This window comes from Chiloscyllium plagiosum, unplaced genomic scaffold, assembly GCF_037043375.1.
Source record: "Chiloscyllium plagiosum isolate Xiang-an unplaced genomic scaffold, Cpla_swu_hap1 HiC_scaffold_15, whole genome shotgun sequence".
NCBI lineage: Eukaryota > Metazoa > Chordata > Chondrichthyes > Orectolobiformes > Hemiscylliidae > Chiloscyllium > Chiloscyllium plagiosum.
The window spans coordinates 20,923,701-20,938,498 of record NW_028270153.1 but is presented as its reverse complement, the minus strand read 5'-3'; the positions used below and the strand labels follow the sequence as shown (position 1 = coordinate 20,938,498).

Here is a 14,798-nt window from a genome sequence, read left to right as displayed (position 1 = left end):
TTGTGCTTAATAAAGGTTCAACTCGACAAAGCATGCATAAAGAACAATGGAGTCAAATTGGATTTTTTTGAATTATAAAAAGAACAGAATGGATTTTATCTATGTGTTAAATTGCATGACAGCTCATTTATAGCTTGATGTTGGAGAAGTAACTTGACTACACAGTGGAGATTTACCAACTGCATTAAATCTATACCCTCACAAGGGTCACAAAATCTCCTAAGCATCACCTACCACATCCCTGTTCTTTTCCAACCCCGCATCCCTGCAAATTTATTTTGATTAATTTCTGTATATCATGTTCCTTCTACTATTATCTCAGGCGTACTAAAATGTATCAAAATCTATGCAACACGAATCTTCCCTTTATCCATAAAAGCTTCCTCAAAAATCAAATCTAAGCCACTATTAAAGCAAATCCTTAGAGAATTTAGAAAACACGTTAACTTTGTGAAAATAAGCTATATTTTTAAAAGTTACATTAAATCTAAGAGTATCAAGCAGTCTGTCATCAGTTCAAAATCCACTTTTGCACTTAAATTGGAAGCAATCTAAACAAAATTAAACCAAAAAATTCAACTTTTAGGGTTAAATGATTTTCTCAAATACATTTAAATGTCCAATATTGGGTATACAGAAAAACCTCGGTTATCCGAATGTCAATTATCTGAATTTCAGATTATCCGAACAAGATTTCAAGATCCCGCAAAAATGTTATCCAAACAGTTATCCGAACAAAATACTCCCTGCCTGTTCCGTTCGGATATTCCAGGTTGTTGTGTAGTTTGAAGTTATTCAAAACAGTTATGCACTTTGATGGACACCATGTCCCCTTCAATAGGAAGACTGAACACATTTCAAATTATGGAAAGACAGTGGCATCTTTAGGCGAAAATACAAAGCCTAGTATTTTGAGCTTGGGTCCTTAAGCAAGATTCTTTGTAGAAGTTGAACAAAAAGATGTCAATTAAAAGAAATCATATTTTCACAGATCATATTCTCTCTCATCCACAGATGTCACGCTGTCCTCAACTTTTCTCCCACATACCAATTATCCCACTAACAGCCTCATTTTTCTCACTTTCAAAACATTTCTTTGGGAGCATTGTTCTTTTACAATACCCTTGTCCAACATTCTGTTGACTCCACAGTTGGCCATTCTTCCCTTATGACTTTCCAATCTGGCTGTGGGAAAAAAAATTAACAGCTAGTGTGCCAAATACACACAAGAATTCATGTGCCATTCCTCAAATCGAGTACACTTTTTTGAAGAGGTAACAAGTAGGTTAGACCAGGGAAACCCAGTGGATGTGGTCTATCTAGACTTTCAAAAGGCCTTTGATAAGGTGTCACACGGGAGGCTGCTGAGCAAGGTGAGGGCCCATGTTGTTCGAGGTGAGCTGCTAGGATGGATTGAGGATTGGCTGTCTAACAGAAGGCAGAGAGTTGGGATAAAAGGTTCTTTTTCAGAATGGCAGCTGGTGACGAGCGGTGTCCCGCAGGGTTCGGTGCTGGGGCCACAGCTGTTCAAATTATATATTAATGATTTGGATGAGGGAACCAGGGGCATTCTAGCGAAGTTTGCCGATGATACGAAGTTAGGTGGACAGGCAGGTAGTACTGAGGAAGTGGGGAGGCTACAGAAGGATCTAGACAGGTTGGGAGAGTGGTCCAGGAAATGGCTGATGGAATTTAACGTGAGCAAGTGCGAGGTCTTGCACTTTGGCAAAAAGAATAAAAGCATAGACTACTTTCTAAATGGTGAGAAAATTAATAAAGCCAAAGCGCAAAGGGATCTGGGAGTGCTAGTCGAGGATTCTCTAAAGGTAAACATGCAGGTTGAGTCCGTGATTAAGAAAGCGAATGCAATGTTGTCTCTTATCTCAAGAGGGTTGGAATATAAAAGCAGAGATGTACTACTAAGACTTTATAAAGCTCTGGTTAGGCCCCATTTGGAGTACTGTGTCCAGTTTTGGTCCCCACACCTCAGGAAGGACATACTGGCACTGGAACGTGTCCAGCGGAGATTCACAAGGATGATCCCTGGAATGACAGGTCTAACATATGAGGAACGGCTGAGGATACTGGGATTGTATTCATTGGAGTTTAGAAGATTAAGGGGAGACTTAATAGAGACGTACAAAATAATACATGGCTTGGAAAAGGTGGATGCTAGGAAATTGTTTCAGTTAGACGAGGAGACTAGGACCCGTGGACACAGCCTTAGAATTAGAGGGGGTCATTTCAGAACAGAAATGCGGAGACATTTCTTCAGCCAGAGAGTGGTGGGCCTGTGGAATTCATTGCCACGGAGTGCAGTGGAAGCTGGGACGCTAAATGTCTTCAAAGCCGAGATCGATAGATTCTTGTTGTCTAGAGGAATTAAGGGCTACGGGGAGAACGCTGGTAAGTGGAGCTGAAATGCGCATCAGCCATGATTGAATGGCGGAGTGGACTCGATGGGCCGAATGGCCTTACTTCCACTCCTATGTCTTATGGTCTTATATACAACATTCAATTTGCTTCTCCACTATAGGAGGCCAATATGTAAACTGAGTGATAATTTTCCAACATTTCTGTTCTACCCATAGGATACTAGCTTTACTGTAGCTCTGCAATTGAGCCTCCCTTATTTCTATTACAACCTTTTCACCTTTGCCTTTTCTTAATTTCCAAAATGCAACATATTTTAGGGAACAATTTCAGCAATGAAATCCCATTCAACTTCAACGTTCTGCTACTATCTGATTTGAGCACATGATTTTCATGGCTTTGGATTTCTTTTCTCATTTCCTGCACCCACCTATCACCCACTTTAATTATACAAAAAAAAATTCAATCGTCTGATAGTAAAATGTTAGTCTAACCTTTTCAAATATTAATCAACCTGCAGTATATTTCAGTTATTGACAAAATGAGGTTAAAACCAGATTTTCAAAACCAGAAATAATTTAAAATGCAACTAAAACTTAGTTCAACCTGTGATGGCTTCAATGAGGACACTGTGGGATATTTGAATAATATTTCTGAACAAAAGAAAATTGCTACAAATGCCAACTTTTTCAAATCACATGCAATAAAACCAGCACAAATTATTTTTCACAAGGTTAGTGCTGAAAATAGTGTTAACACAGAGCATGTAAGGTATATCAGCATGATCACATTCTAATCTAGAATTTTGTAAAAATATGCGTATGTTCCCAAGTAGCATTGCCTGGTACTCTAAGGCCAAGAAACAAGATTGCAAAGTCCTGTGGATGTATTAAAGACTGTGATCCCAGCACTGTCAAAAATCATTGAGACTAAGCAAGCTTGTTCCACAATAGCAAAGGCTGACAATATGCATAAATAAAATCAAAGTTCCAAAGTTGACCAACAAACTGAATACTGATGAGCCTATTACCTGACCTGCAGGCAGCAATTCTATAAAAATTAGTGATCACATACTTCTTTCCAAGAAGTGGAGAGTTTGTATTGCTTTTCATTGATCTGCAACAAGAAAATTTAGTCCTTTTTTTTGCACAGGTGGTTATATTCTTTGTATATGAGCAGAGGCTAAGCTCTTCCATTTGAACTGCTAATTTTTTTCCCCATTTTACCTCTGCTTGTTCACAGCACTCAAATATGGGTCTAAAGCTTTATGGGGTGCATCTGCTTGTGTAATGTTTTGACTATCCCAATAACAGGAAGGTAGGTTGTAAAATCAGCTTTACTCAAGAACCAGAAAAAGAATGATTACCCTCAGAAGTCATAGCTCAGATACTTACAGAAAAATTACTTGCTATAAATCTCCAGTCATTTTTGCCATATTGATTTACCAGCTTCTTCAATTTTTCATCCTATATGAAAACAAAAAGTTTAACTTAAACATTATAATGTCATTAATACCCTGTTGTAGATAGTGTGATGCTTCTTGCAACTTTTATAGGGCTTTGTGCCACAAAGATTCAAACCAATAAACTGAGATTATGTTTCTACACTAAATTAGAATAATTTGTATTAGAGCATTAAACTAGATTCGGAGCATGTTTAATAAGTTAAAGATAGCAATTTCCTCAAAGCTCGACAATAAGCCTATTTACTATATAGAATCAATGACAATCAGTGCATTTATGTTTCTTTTTCCAAGAACTACATAAAATGCTTCTGTTAATAGATTTTATCATTCAGTCCATTTATACCATTAACAAACTTTTCCTAAACAAAAGAAAGAGTGACCCCTTTAACAGGTTACTCTGGTGCAGTGGTAGCATCTCTACCGGTCCCATCTGGCCCAGTCGTGTGTCATAACATGTCTGAACAGGATAATTAACAATATCTACAACTGACCAGCATACCCACTGCCAGTATTTTAGAAACCTGAATTCTAATAGCTGCTTGAGTTTGCTGCAGCAGATAAAGCAGAGCAGTAGATGGCATCACAAACCAGCAGAAATTGAAGCAAACTACTCTGCTTTCAAACTATTGAGGCCCTGGCACATGCTTCAGTTCGGTTGAGAATCAGCAGGTAAGCAGCTGCATTGGGTATAATAAGTGAATTTGTTTAAATACATGTTTCCACACTGTAGGGAATCTAATTGAAAATCGAATTAAAGTGAAAAAACCGGAACAGCCTGATACAATGATCACAATGTTTGATTGTTATGCACAACGGTATCCAAGTAAATGGAATACTCATGTCAAAAATTTTCTCTTTTCAGCAGTCACCATGGCTATTTTTACTGCTGATATGCTGCATGGTTTCTGTGACACATGCTTGAAGATTGACATTCATACTTGGAAACATCAATGCCTTAGAGGTTCTTGATTTTTCCACTGCAGATCACTTTCAAATCCACTGCGAGAATCTGATGCTGCTACTGCTTCACCCACTACAAACGGAGCACGCTGCACATTGTTCTTACTGAAAGAACAGATTTGATGCTCATTAAATTCTAGCACTTCCTTTCTGATGGATTTTCAGTGAAATTGATTGATTTAATTTATTGTCACAGTGAAAAGCTTTGTTTGTGAGCAGTACAGGCAGATCATGGCAATCAAGGATCAATCATAGAGTGAACAAAAAATTTGGATAGCATAAAGCACACAGGTCACGCCATGCAAGGCAAGATCAATATTAACAAGATCAGTTGTATTTGAAGTCAGACAGTCCATTCATCAGTCTAATAAGGGCAGCAAAGAAGCTGTTCTTGAATCTGCTGGTGTGTGCGTGTGTGTGTTCAAATATTCTGGTACAAACATAAAATCAGCAGTCCTGAAAGAGCAAGAAGTTTAGGGCCCTAAAAAAATTGGGAACAATACCTGGACTCAATACCTGACTAGAGAGAGTCCATGAAAAGTTTTAAAACAGCAATAAGAGAATTTTTGAATGTTTTTAGTAATATCAATCCATTACAATCCAAGAGTTGGATTTCTTTCCAAACAGGCAAGTTATCAATGAAAGATACTCCACAGTTCTGTGGATGCTCTTTACTTTAGATTCAAAAAACAACTTCAAAACATGGCACAGTATGCTTCAGTTGATAGAAAGTACATCATCGCCTTTCTGGGGTACCAGGAATTAAAATTTTACAATGGATGGTATTTTAGTATATTTGTTGCTTTTTAAAAAATAAAAACATTTGGTTTCAGAGCAGATACCTCTTCCGAAGACCATTTGACTTTGAAGAACTTATTTGCATCTTTATGGTCTGGAATATCGAAATCCAAATCCTGTGAGGGGTCATCCAATTCTTCACTATATGCATATATGAGAAGAAAGCACATGAATTAGAGATCATGCAAGCACTCAGTGAGCGTTAGAGCTAAAACAGCAATTAGTAAAGTCAACTTAACTTGTGGAAGGAAGATGAAGCTAGTTAATTCTAACTTGATTTATATTAAACTCTGCTCAGGTGTAGTACTACTCTTCCTTCTAGTTTATCAAAGGTCCATTTACAAGACAGAAATTTGTTTTGAACATGGACCAACATGTCATGTTTCTTTCTATTTGAAATAAATCAAAACTATGCAATATTCCTGCCAGCAAGTAAGATAAAGCAGGCTCTAAAATTATAATTAAGATCAGAAGGGAGGTAAAGAGGCTAGCACGTTTAGACCTTCGGAACTGATGCAGAAACAGCTTTCTGAAAACAGTACCGATACATGGCCAGGAATAGATGGAGTCAAATCTGGCGAAGGTAGAAGATAAGGGGTGGTTGGGAGGGTTGCTTTTCAGACTGGAGGCCTGTGACCAAGGATTGGTGCTGGGTCCACTGCTTTTTGTCATTTATATAAGTGATTTGCATGTGAACATAGGAGGTACAGTTAGGAAGTTTGGAGGTGTAGTGGACAGTAAAGGTGGATACCTCAGAGTAAAATGGGATCGTGATCAGATGGGCCAATGGTCCAAGGAGTGTCAGATGGAATTTAATTCAGATAAATGTGAGGTGCTGCATTTTGGAAATCAAGGCAGGACTTAAACACTTAATAGTAAGGTCTGGGGAGAGTTGCTGAACAAACAGAGTTCAGGTTCATAGTTTCTTGAAAGTGGAGTTGCAGGTAGATAGGATAATGGAAAAGGCATCTAGTATCCTTGCCTTTCTTGGTCAGAGCATTGAGTATGGGAGTTTGGAGGTCATGTTGCAGCTGTACAGAATACTGGTAAGGCCACTTTTGGAATAATGTGTGCAATTCTGGTCTCCCTCTTATAGGAAGGATGTTGTGAACAAGGATGTAGCCAGGGATGGAGGGTTTGAGCTATAGGGAGAGGCTGAATAGATTGGGGCTGTTTTCCCTGGAGCGTTGGAGTCTGAGGGGTGACCTTATAGAGGTTTATAAGGTCATGAGGGGCATCAATAGAGTAAATATACAAGGTCTTTTCCCTGGGGTGGGGAAGTCCAGAACTAGAGGGCATAGGTTTAGGGTGAGCAGGGAAAGATTTTAAAGGGACCAAAGGGGCAAATCTTTCATGCAAAGGGTAGTACATCTTTAGAATGAGCTGCCAGAGGAAGTGGTGGAGGCTGGTACAATTACAACATTTAAAAGGCACCTGGAAGGGTATATGAATAGAAAGGGTCTAAGAGGAATATGGGCCAAGTACTAGCGAATGGGATTAGATTAATTTAGGATATCTAGTTGGCACAGACGAGTTGGACTGAAGGGTCTGTTTCCGTGCTGTACATCTATGACAGCAAACTGTGAACCCATGAAAAAAAACAACAAAAAGGGGCAGCATGAGGCTTCAGTGGTTAGCAGTGCTGCGTAACAGAACCAGGGACCCAGGTTCAATTCAATCCTTGGAAGACTGTGCAAACTTCAAACAGACATTCTCCCCATGTCTGCATGGGTTTCCTCCCACAGTCCAAAGATGTATGGGTTAGGTAGATTGCTAAATTGCCCTTGGTGTCCCGGCATGTGCAGATCTAGGTGGATTAGCCATGGAAAATGCAGAGTTGCAGGGATAGGGTTGGGGGTGTGGAACATTTTTCGGAGGGTCGGCATGAATGCAATGGGCCAAATGGCCTGCTTCCACACTGTAGGGATTCTACTTAAAAAATCTTGATGATTTCTGGATTCTATGGGTCAACTTTTAAACTTTTAAGATTCAATGGCAAGAAAACCACAGAACTGTTATAGTCAACACTTGTTTATGAATTTTAAGAGAATATATTTGGGGAAGAAAATCTATATAAGATGAATCAGTGCTTTCTGGATGATAGCATCTAAAAAAAACAATTCATAACTATTTTCTCCTACCAAATAATTTTCATTAAGTATTTCTACACAATTATTTTGTTAACAATTTAATCAAAGACCAACAAGAAAACTACTGATGCAGTCAGTACCCGGAAATATTGTTAAATTACTTCAAGATGGAACATATAATTATAAACCTTGGTGATGCAAATTCAAAACCAAAAAAAGTCTTATTGTTTCACTATTTCCTTTTACTCAAAAAGGAATCAGCAATATAAAAGACCTCAGTGTCTAAGTTTCCTCACTTAGCTGGTAGGTTCATTCTCAGATGTTTTGTCACCATGCTAGATAACATCATCAGTGAGCCTCCATTAAAGGGCTGGTGTTCTGTCCCACTTTCTATTTGTGTGTCTTGGTCTGTTATGGTGGGTGATACCATTTCTGTTCTTTTTCTCAGAGGTTGGTAATTGGGTTCCAAATCGATGTGTTGATTGATGGAGTTCCGGTTTGAATGCCAGGACTCCCATCCATGTCTTTGTTTAGCCTGTCCTACAGTGGATGTGTTGTCCCACTTGGTGGTATCCTTCTTCGTCCTTTAGGTTCATCAGTAGCTGTTTCAGTGTGTTGGTAGGTTTGTGGCTACCATAATGCCAAGGAGTCAGTAGTCTGGTTGTCCTCTCAGATGTCTTTGATGCATGGTAGTGTGGCCTGAGTCTCTGGGCAGGTTGCATTTTCTGGTTTGGGTGTGTTGTTTAAGAATCGGCAAACTGTGCTCATCAAGTACCTGTTGTTCTGTATATATTGTATAGGTGTTTTTCTTCTGCTGCGCATAGTTCCTGGGTGTTGCAGTGTGTTGTAGCCGGTTTAAATAATGCCTTGATGCAGCTGCATTTGTGGGTGTTGGGATGATTGCTCCTGTAGTTGACTATCTCCTGTTTTCCTGTAGACCCTGGTCTATAGTTCTCAATTGACTATTTGTTCCACGGTGATATCAGGTGGGGGGTGGGGTGGAGCCTGTTGTTGTTTTCTTCCTCTTTGGTGAAAGTTATGCCAGTAAAGGACATTCGTTTTATGATGACCAAGGTATCCTCTACACAGCAAACCCAAAGCTTGATTTGGATCTCAGGGAGGACTGTTTGTTCTAGTCTTTGCATAACTGCTTCTGCTAAGAATCCGGATATTGGTGATACCATGGGTACCCCATTGATTTGTTTGTAAGTCTTGTCGTTGAAGGTGATGTGGGTAGTGAGGCACAGGTCTATTAGCTTGAGGATGGTGCCCTTGCTGATGGAGCTGATGCTGTCTGTTGTTTGTGTCCTTGGTTCATCATGTAGTGCGATTACTGTTTCTTTGGTCAGGCTGATGTTTCTCATTTAGATTACCTACAGTGAGGAAACAGGGCATTTAACCCAACAAATCCACACTGACCCTGCGAAGAGAAACCTACCCAGCCCCATTCCCCTACTGTATATTTACCCCTGATTAATGCAACTAACACTATGGGCAATTTAGCATGGCCAATTCACCTGACCTGCACATCTTTGGATTGTGGGAGGAAACCGGAGCACCCAGAGGATGCCCACATACACGGGGAGAATGTACAAGCTCCACACAGACAGTCGCCAGAGGCGGAATCAGACTCGGGTTCCTGGCGCTGTGAGGCAGCAGTGCTAACCACTGAGCCTCAGTGCAACCCCAAGAAATATGGTTTCACCTTTCTCCAAATATTATGCTCCATTTCCAATTAAATGTTGTCTGTTAGGTTAGCCCATTTTCTTTTTATTAACCTATTTTCCTGATCAACCTGTTCAGAGATTTATTATACACCTTTGGAGCAGATGAGACTTGAACTCAGGCCTCCCTTATTCAGAACACGGGCACTACCACTGTGCCATAAGAGGGCCCTTTGTTTATTGTTCATTGATGTGAAAAGGGTCATTATATTGAAGGAGACCATGACTTTGTCCTATCTTGGTGCCTTTGATGATGTTCAGGAATTCTTGGATGGAGTGGCATGGGTTTTCTACTAGGTATATCAATTTACGGTGAAGTTCCTTTGCTAGTCTGTCTGTTGGTATGCCAGGAAGTGACTAAATGTCTTAGGTAATCCATAGAAACAGGGTGCGTTGGATCCATCAGGTTTCATTCTTTGGAGATCTGTCTTGTTCATTTTGCCTGTTTTGTGGAGTTTCTTCAGTGAGGCTGTGATATGGTTTCCTAGCTGTGGAGTTGGGTCCATCGCCACTGTTGGTAGGTGTCGGTATCTGTGAGTAGCAAGTTCACCTTTTCAATGTATTGTGTTCTGTTTAGGATGACGGTCATCCGTCCTTTGTCTGCGGGTAGGATTACAATGTTTCTGTTGGCTCTGAGTCCATACAACGCTTTTCTTTTCAGTGTGTTGAGGGTATTCCCCGCTTTCTTCGTGCTTAGTGTTGGTGCTACTGTCTGTGTGATGGCCTGCTGGGTTTATTCTGTAAGTCGGTTGTCTTTCAGGGTTGACTCCAGTGCTGAAGTTGTAGTTCATCCCTCTTACAAGGACAGCTTTTTCTGTGTCTGAGAGTGGTCGGCCTGACAGGTTCTTTACCCAGGCTTCTGAATTGTCTGCATTGTTGTTTTGCACGAGCTTGTACAGCTTTTCTTGCAGTGCTAGCTTTTTCCTTTCTTTTCGTCTTGGTTTGCTGCTGTTTGATGCGGATATTGTGATCCTACCAGCAGACAAAGAGTGCAAAGGGACAGATAGAGACAGAGATGTACAGCATGGAAACAGACCCTACGGTCCAACTCGTCCATGCAGACCAGATATCCCAACCCAATCTAGTCACATCTGCCGGCTCCCATATCTTTTCAAACCCCTCCTATTCATTTACCCATCCGAATGCCTTTTAAATGTTGCAATTGTACCAGCCTCCATCACTTCCTCTGGCAGCTCATTCCATACTTTAGGTCTCTTTTATGTCTTTCCCCTCTCACCCTAAACCTATGCCCTCTAGTTCTGGACTCCCCGATCCCAGGGAAAAGATTTTGCCTATGAAACCCGATAGATCTAACACATCCCATTTCTATGGATTACTTAAGATACACAAACCAGAAGCCCCCCTTCAGACCCATAGTCTCACTTGCAGGCACACTGACATATGGACAAGCAAAGGAACTTCACTGAATACTGAAATTCCTAGTAGAAAACTCATGCCACTCCATCCACTCCACCCAAGAATTCCTGAACAAAGACACCAAGATAGAAGAGGACAAAGTCATGGTCACCTTCAACGTAATGGCCGTACTCACATCAATAAATATCAGCTTGGCCAAAGAAACACTGATCACACTACTGGACAAACCAAGTACACAAACACCAGACAGCACCAACTCCATCAGCAAGGATATTATCCTCAAGCTAGTAGACCTGTGCCTCATTACCCACTTCACCTTCAACGACAAGACTTACAAACAAACCGACGGGACATCCATGGTATCACCAATATTAGAATACTGAGCAGAGACAGTTCTGACAATATTAGAACAAACAGTCCTCCCCAAGATCAAACGCAAGCTTTGGGCCACTAAGTAGATGATACCTTGGTCATCATGAAACGGAGCTAAAAATGTATTGCTGGAAAAGCGCAGCAGATCAGGCAGCATCCAAGGAGCAGGAGAATCAACGTTTCTGGCATGAGCCCTTCTTCATTCCTGAAGAAGGGCTCATGTCTGAAGCGTCGATTCTCCTGCTCCTTGGATGCTGCCTGACCTGCTGCGCTTTTCCAGCAACACATTTTCAGCTCTGATCTCCAGCATCTGCAGTCCTCACTTTCTCCATCATGAAACAGAACAAATAAGAAACCTACATCATCATTAACAACATCCTTACTGGCATAAATTTCACCATGGAGGACGAAACAACAGACTCCCCTTTCTAGATGTCACAGTGGAACAAATATTCAATGGAGAACTGCAGACCAGCATCTACAGTAAAGCAACACACATACACCAGATAATCAATGACAGGAGCAATCATCCAAACACCTACAAGTGGAGTAGCATCAGGACATTTAAATGGGCCACAACACACTGCAGTACCCAGGAACTACGACCAGCAGAAGAAAAACATCTATACAACATATTCACCAACAACGGGTACCTGATAAGAACAGTCCACCAATTCTTAAACAACAAACCCAAACTAGATAGCACAATTCCTGAAGAAGGGCTTATGCCCGAAACGTCGATTCTCCTGTTCCCTGGATGCTGCCTGACCTGCTGCGCTTTTCCAGCAACACATTTTCAGCTCTAGATAGCACAACAGGCCCAGGCTACACTACCTTACAACAAAGACATCTCAGAGAGAACAACCAGACTACTTCGATCCCTTGGCATTATGGTAGCCCACAAACATACCGAAGCAGCTACTCATGAACCTAAAGGACCCTGTACCAACAGCCAGCAAAACAAATGTCAGATGCAAAATACTCTGCAAGACCTAAAACAAACATTACTTTGGACAGACAGGCAGGAAACTAGTCACCAGGATACACAAGCACCAACTAGCCACCAAAAGACATGACCAACTATCACTAGTATCCTTACACACAGATGAAGAAGGACACCAGTTAGAGTGGGACAACACATCCATCCTAGGACAGGCTAAACAAAGACATGGATGGGAATTCTTAGAGTCCTGCCATTCAAACCGAAACTCCATCAATCAACGCATCGATTTGGAACCCATTTATCAACCTCTGAGAAAAAGATTCAGAAATAATATCACCCACCACAACAGACCAAGCCACACAAAAAGCAGGACAGAACACCAGCCCTGCAACTGAGGCTCAATGATGATGTTGAGGAAGTTTTTTTTTGAAGAAGGGCTCGTGTCCAAAACATCGATTCTCTTGCTCCTTGGATGCTGCCTGACCTGCTGCGCTTTTCCAGCAACACATTTTCATCAATAATGATGTTACCTAGCATGGTGACGAAACAGCTGAGAACAAACCTACCAGCTCAGTGAGCAAACTTACAACCTAAACCTCAACCTGAGCTACAAATCTTCTCAAAAATCACAAGTGTAAAAGACCTCTCAAAATTCCTATTAAAGTTTTTACTCGAAATAAATTGACTAGTTTTTCTTGGTTTTACATTTGCCATTTCTACAATGCATTTCTCAACTTCAGGAAGTCCCCAGAAGCTCTTCACAGAAAAGATTTGAATCTGTTCACTGGTATAGTATAGGAAACAATTTGTTCATAGCAAGGTCCCACAAACAGTCACATAATGATGAAAATAAAACAAAGACTGCAGATGCTGGAAAACAAACGACAGATATTGTTGAAAAACTCAGCAGGTCTAGCAGCATCTGTGAAGGTAAAGCAAAGTCAACATTTCAAGTCCAGTGACCCTTCAGTTCAGATGATGAAACATTGACTTTGCTTTGTCTGCAGAGATACTGCCAAAACTGTTGAGTTTCTCCAGCAATTTCTGTTTTGTACAAAGTCATGATTTTCTATTTTTATTCCAGCATAAAGCAACGAAGGATCAGGTCCACCCAAGGAGGATAACACAATATTGCAGTGGAGTGCCAGCTTTTAATAAATACTTAAACCTCCAGATTAGGACTTTAATCCATCACTTCCAATGTGAAAGTATGATTCGGAGATGCCGGTGTTGGACTGGGGTGTACAAAGTTAAAAAATCACACAACACCAGGTTATAGTCCAACAGGTTTAGTTGGAAACACACTAGCTTTCAGAGCGACGCTCCTCCAGGTGATTGACACAATCACCTGATGAAGGAGCGTCGCTCCGAAAGCTAGTGTGCTTCCAATTAAACCTGTTGGACTATAACCTGGTGTTGTGATTTTTAAATGTGAAAGTAGGCCGACAACTGGAAAGGGAAGTTACTGACAGAGGTTAAAAGGCAGGTTTCATTACAAATGCACATTCCTTCAGACATTCATATCAGCCAGCTAACGCAATTTGCTCAGAAGGAAACAAAAATCAACTTTTATTCCATCACCCTGCCCTTTGCAACATTCATGTTTTACAATGTTTATAAATGCTACAAGTTCCCATTTAAACGTAATTTGCCCCAATTTTGAAGAGTTCTCTACTTCAATAAGCCTCTACGAATTAAAAAAAACTTATGGCTTTGCACTCCTGCTCCCGACTCAAGATTACACGCACATTATTAATTCACCGAAGGACATAAACTATCTCTCCCGCATAATTTTGTCAAAGATATGAAATATTGCAAACATTAAATTATTCTACTGGGGAAAGTCACAGCCCACACCATCGCGCTCTCTGAAAGGAGATGTCGGAAATCAAAATGAGCTTTATCTGTGTTTTTTAAGATAATATAGTGTCAGGTCGGTCAGTCACTCACCACAAAGTCTGCTGTGCCATGGGGAGGGGAGAGAGGCCCACAAGGACTTCCATTACCTCAGGCTCACTGTCGCCTGGGGGTCGACCACCATCAAGCGGGGCACACTAGAAAAAGTTATGACTTCCTTTTTTAAGATTAAAGTAAAATAACAAAACTGTATAAACCGGTGCTCATACATCCGACAGAGACCTTGTGTCACAGAAGCATCCGAGCCTTTTGTCTCAGACACTCTCCCGCTCCGACTCCGGGAAGCCGTTTCTTAAAACCCGCCAAATGCTCCACTTTTCGCTGGCCGCCGCTGCGCCTGCGCACTGGCACCCGCCTGCCCGCTGGGTCCATCGCCGCCCAGCGGCCCCCCCCCCAGAGGTGTCCCGCCCCCGCGTGTTTGTCCCGCCCACCCGCTGGTGTGCCCCGCCCCTTCCACTCCAATACCTCCTGGGCTCACGTCCCACTTCCAAACATGGGTTTCGATGGTAATCCGCGGGGAGGTAATCGTATAAAAAGGAGACGAAAACTGCAGCGCTACCCTTTCTACTCGGCGAATCCAATCTCTCTGCTCTCCTTCGGATCACTGAGGCATGACTTTAACGTTAAGGTTGGGTTTTTTTTGGGGGGAGGGTTTTTTTGGCAGAATGCCAGATAGCATTGCACACGTCATCCAGCCCACTCCCGGGCCAACGTTCCATCTGGCGGGATGTCCAAACCGTTTCTTCCTCAAAATGTTTCACCAGTGCGCACCTAAACAG

At 41.4% G+C, this 14,798-nt stretch overlaps 1 protein-coding gene across 2 annotated transcripts in view; it reads right to left on the bottom strand.

Moving 5' to 3' along the window:
• Positions 1–14,285, bottom strand: part of mybl2b (MYB proto-oncogene like 2b) — a 50,294-nt gene extending 36,009 nt beyond the window's left edge. For both annotated transcript variants that reach the window (XM_043710663.2, XM_043710665.2), the window contains exons 1-3: positions 14,053–14,285; positions 5,641–5,737; positions 3,768–3,839 (exon numbers count right to left, since the gene is read on the bottom strand). In XM_043710663.2, the coding sequence (XP_043566598.1) occupies positions 3,768–3,839; positions 5,641–5,737; positions 14,053–14,105 (222 nt within the window). In that variant the 5' untranslated portion in view covers positions 14,106–14,285. The remainder of the gene's footprint in view (positions 1–3,767; positions 3,840–5,640; positions 5,738–14,052) is intronic.
• Positions 14,286–14,798: the final 513 nt, after the last annotated feature.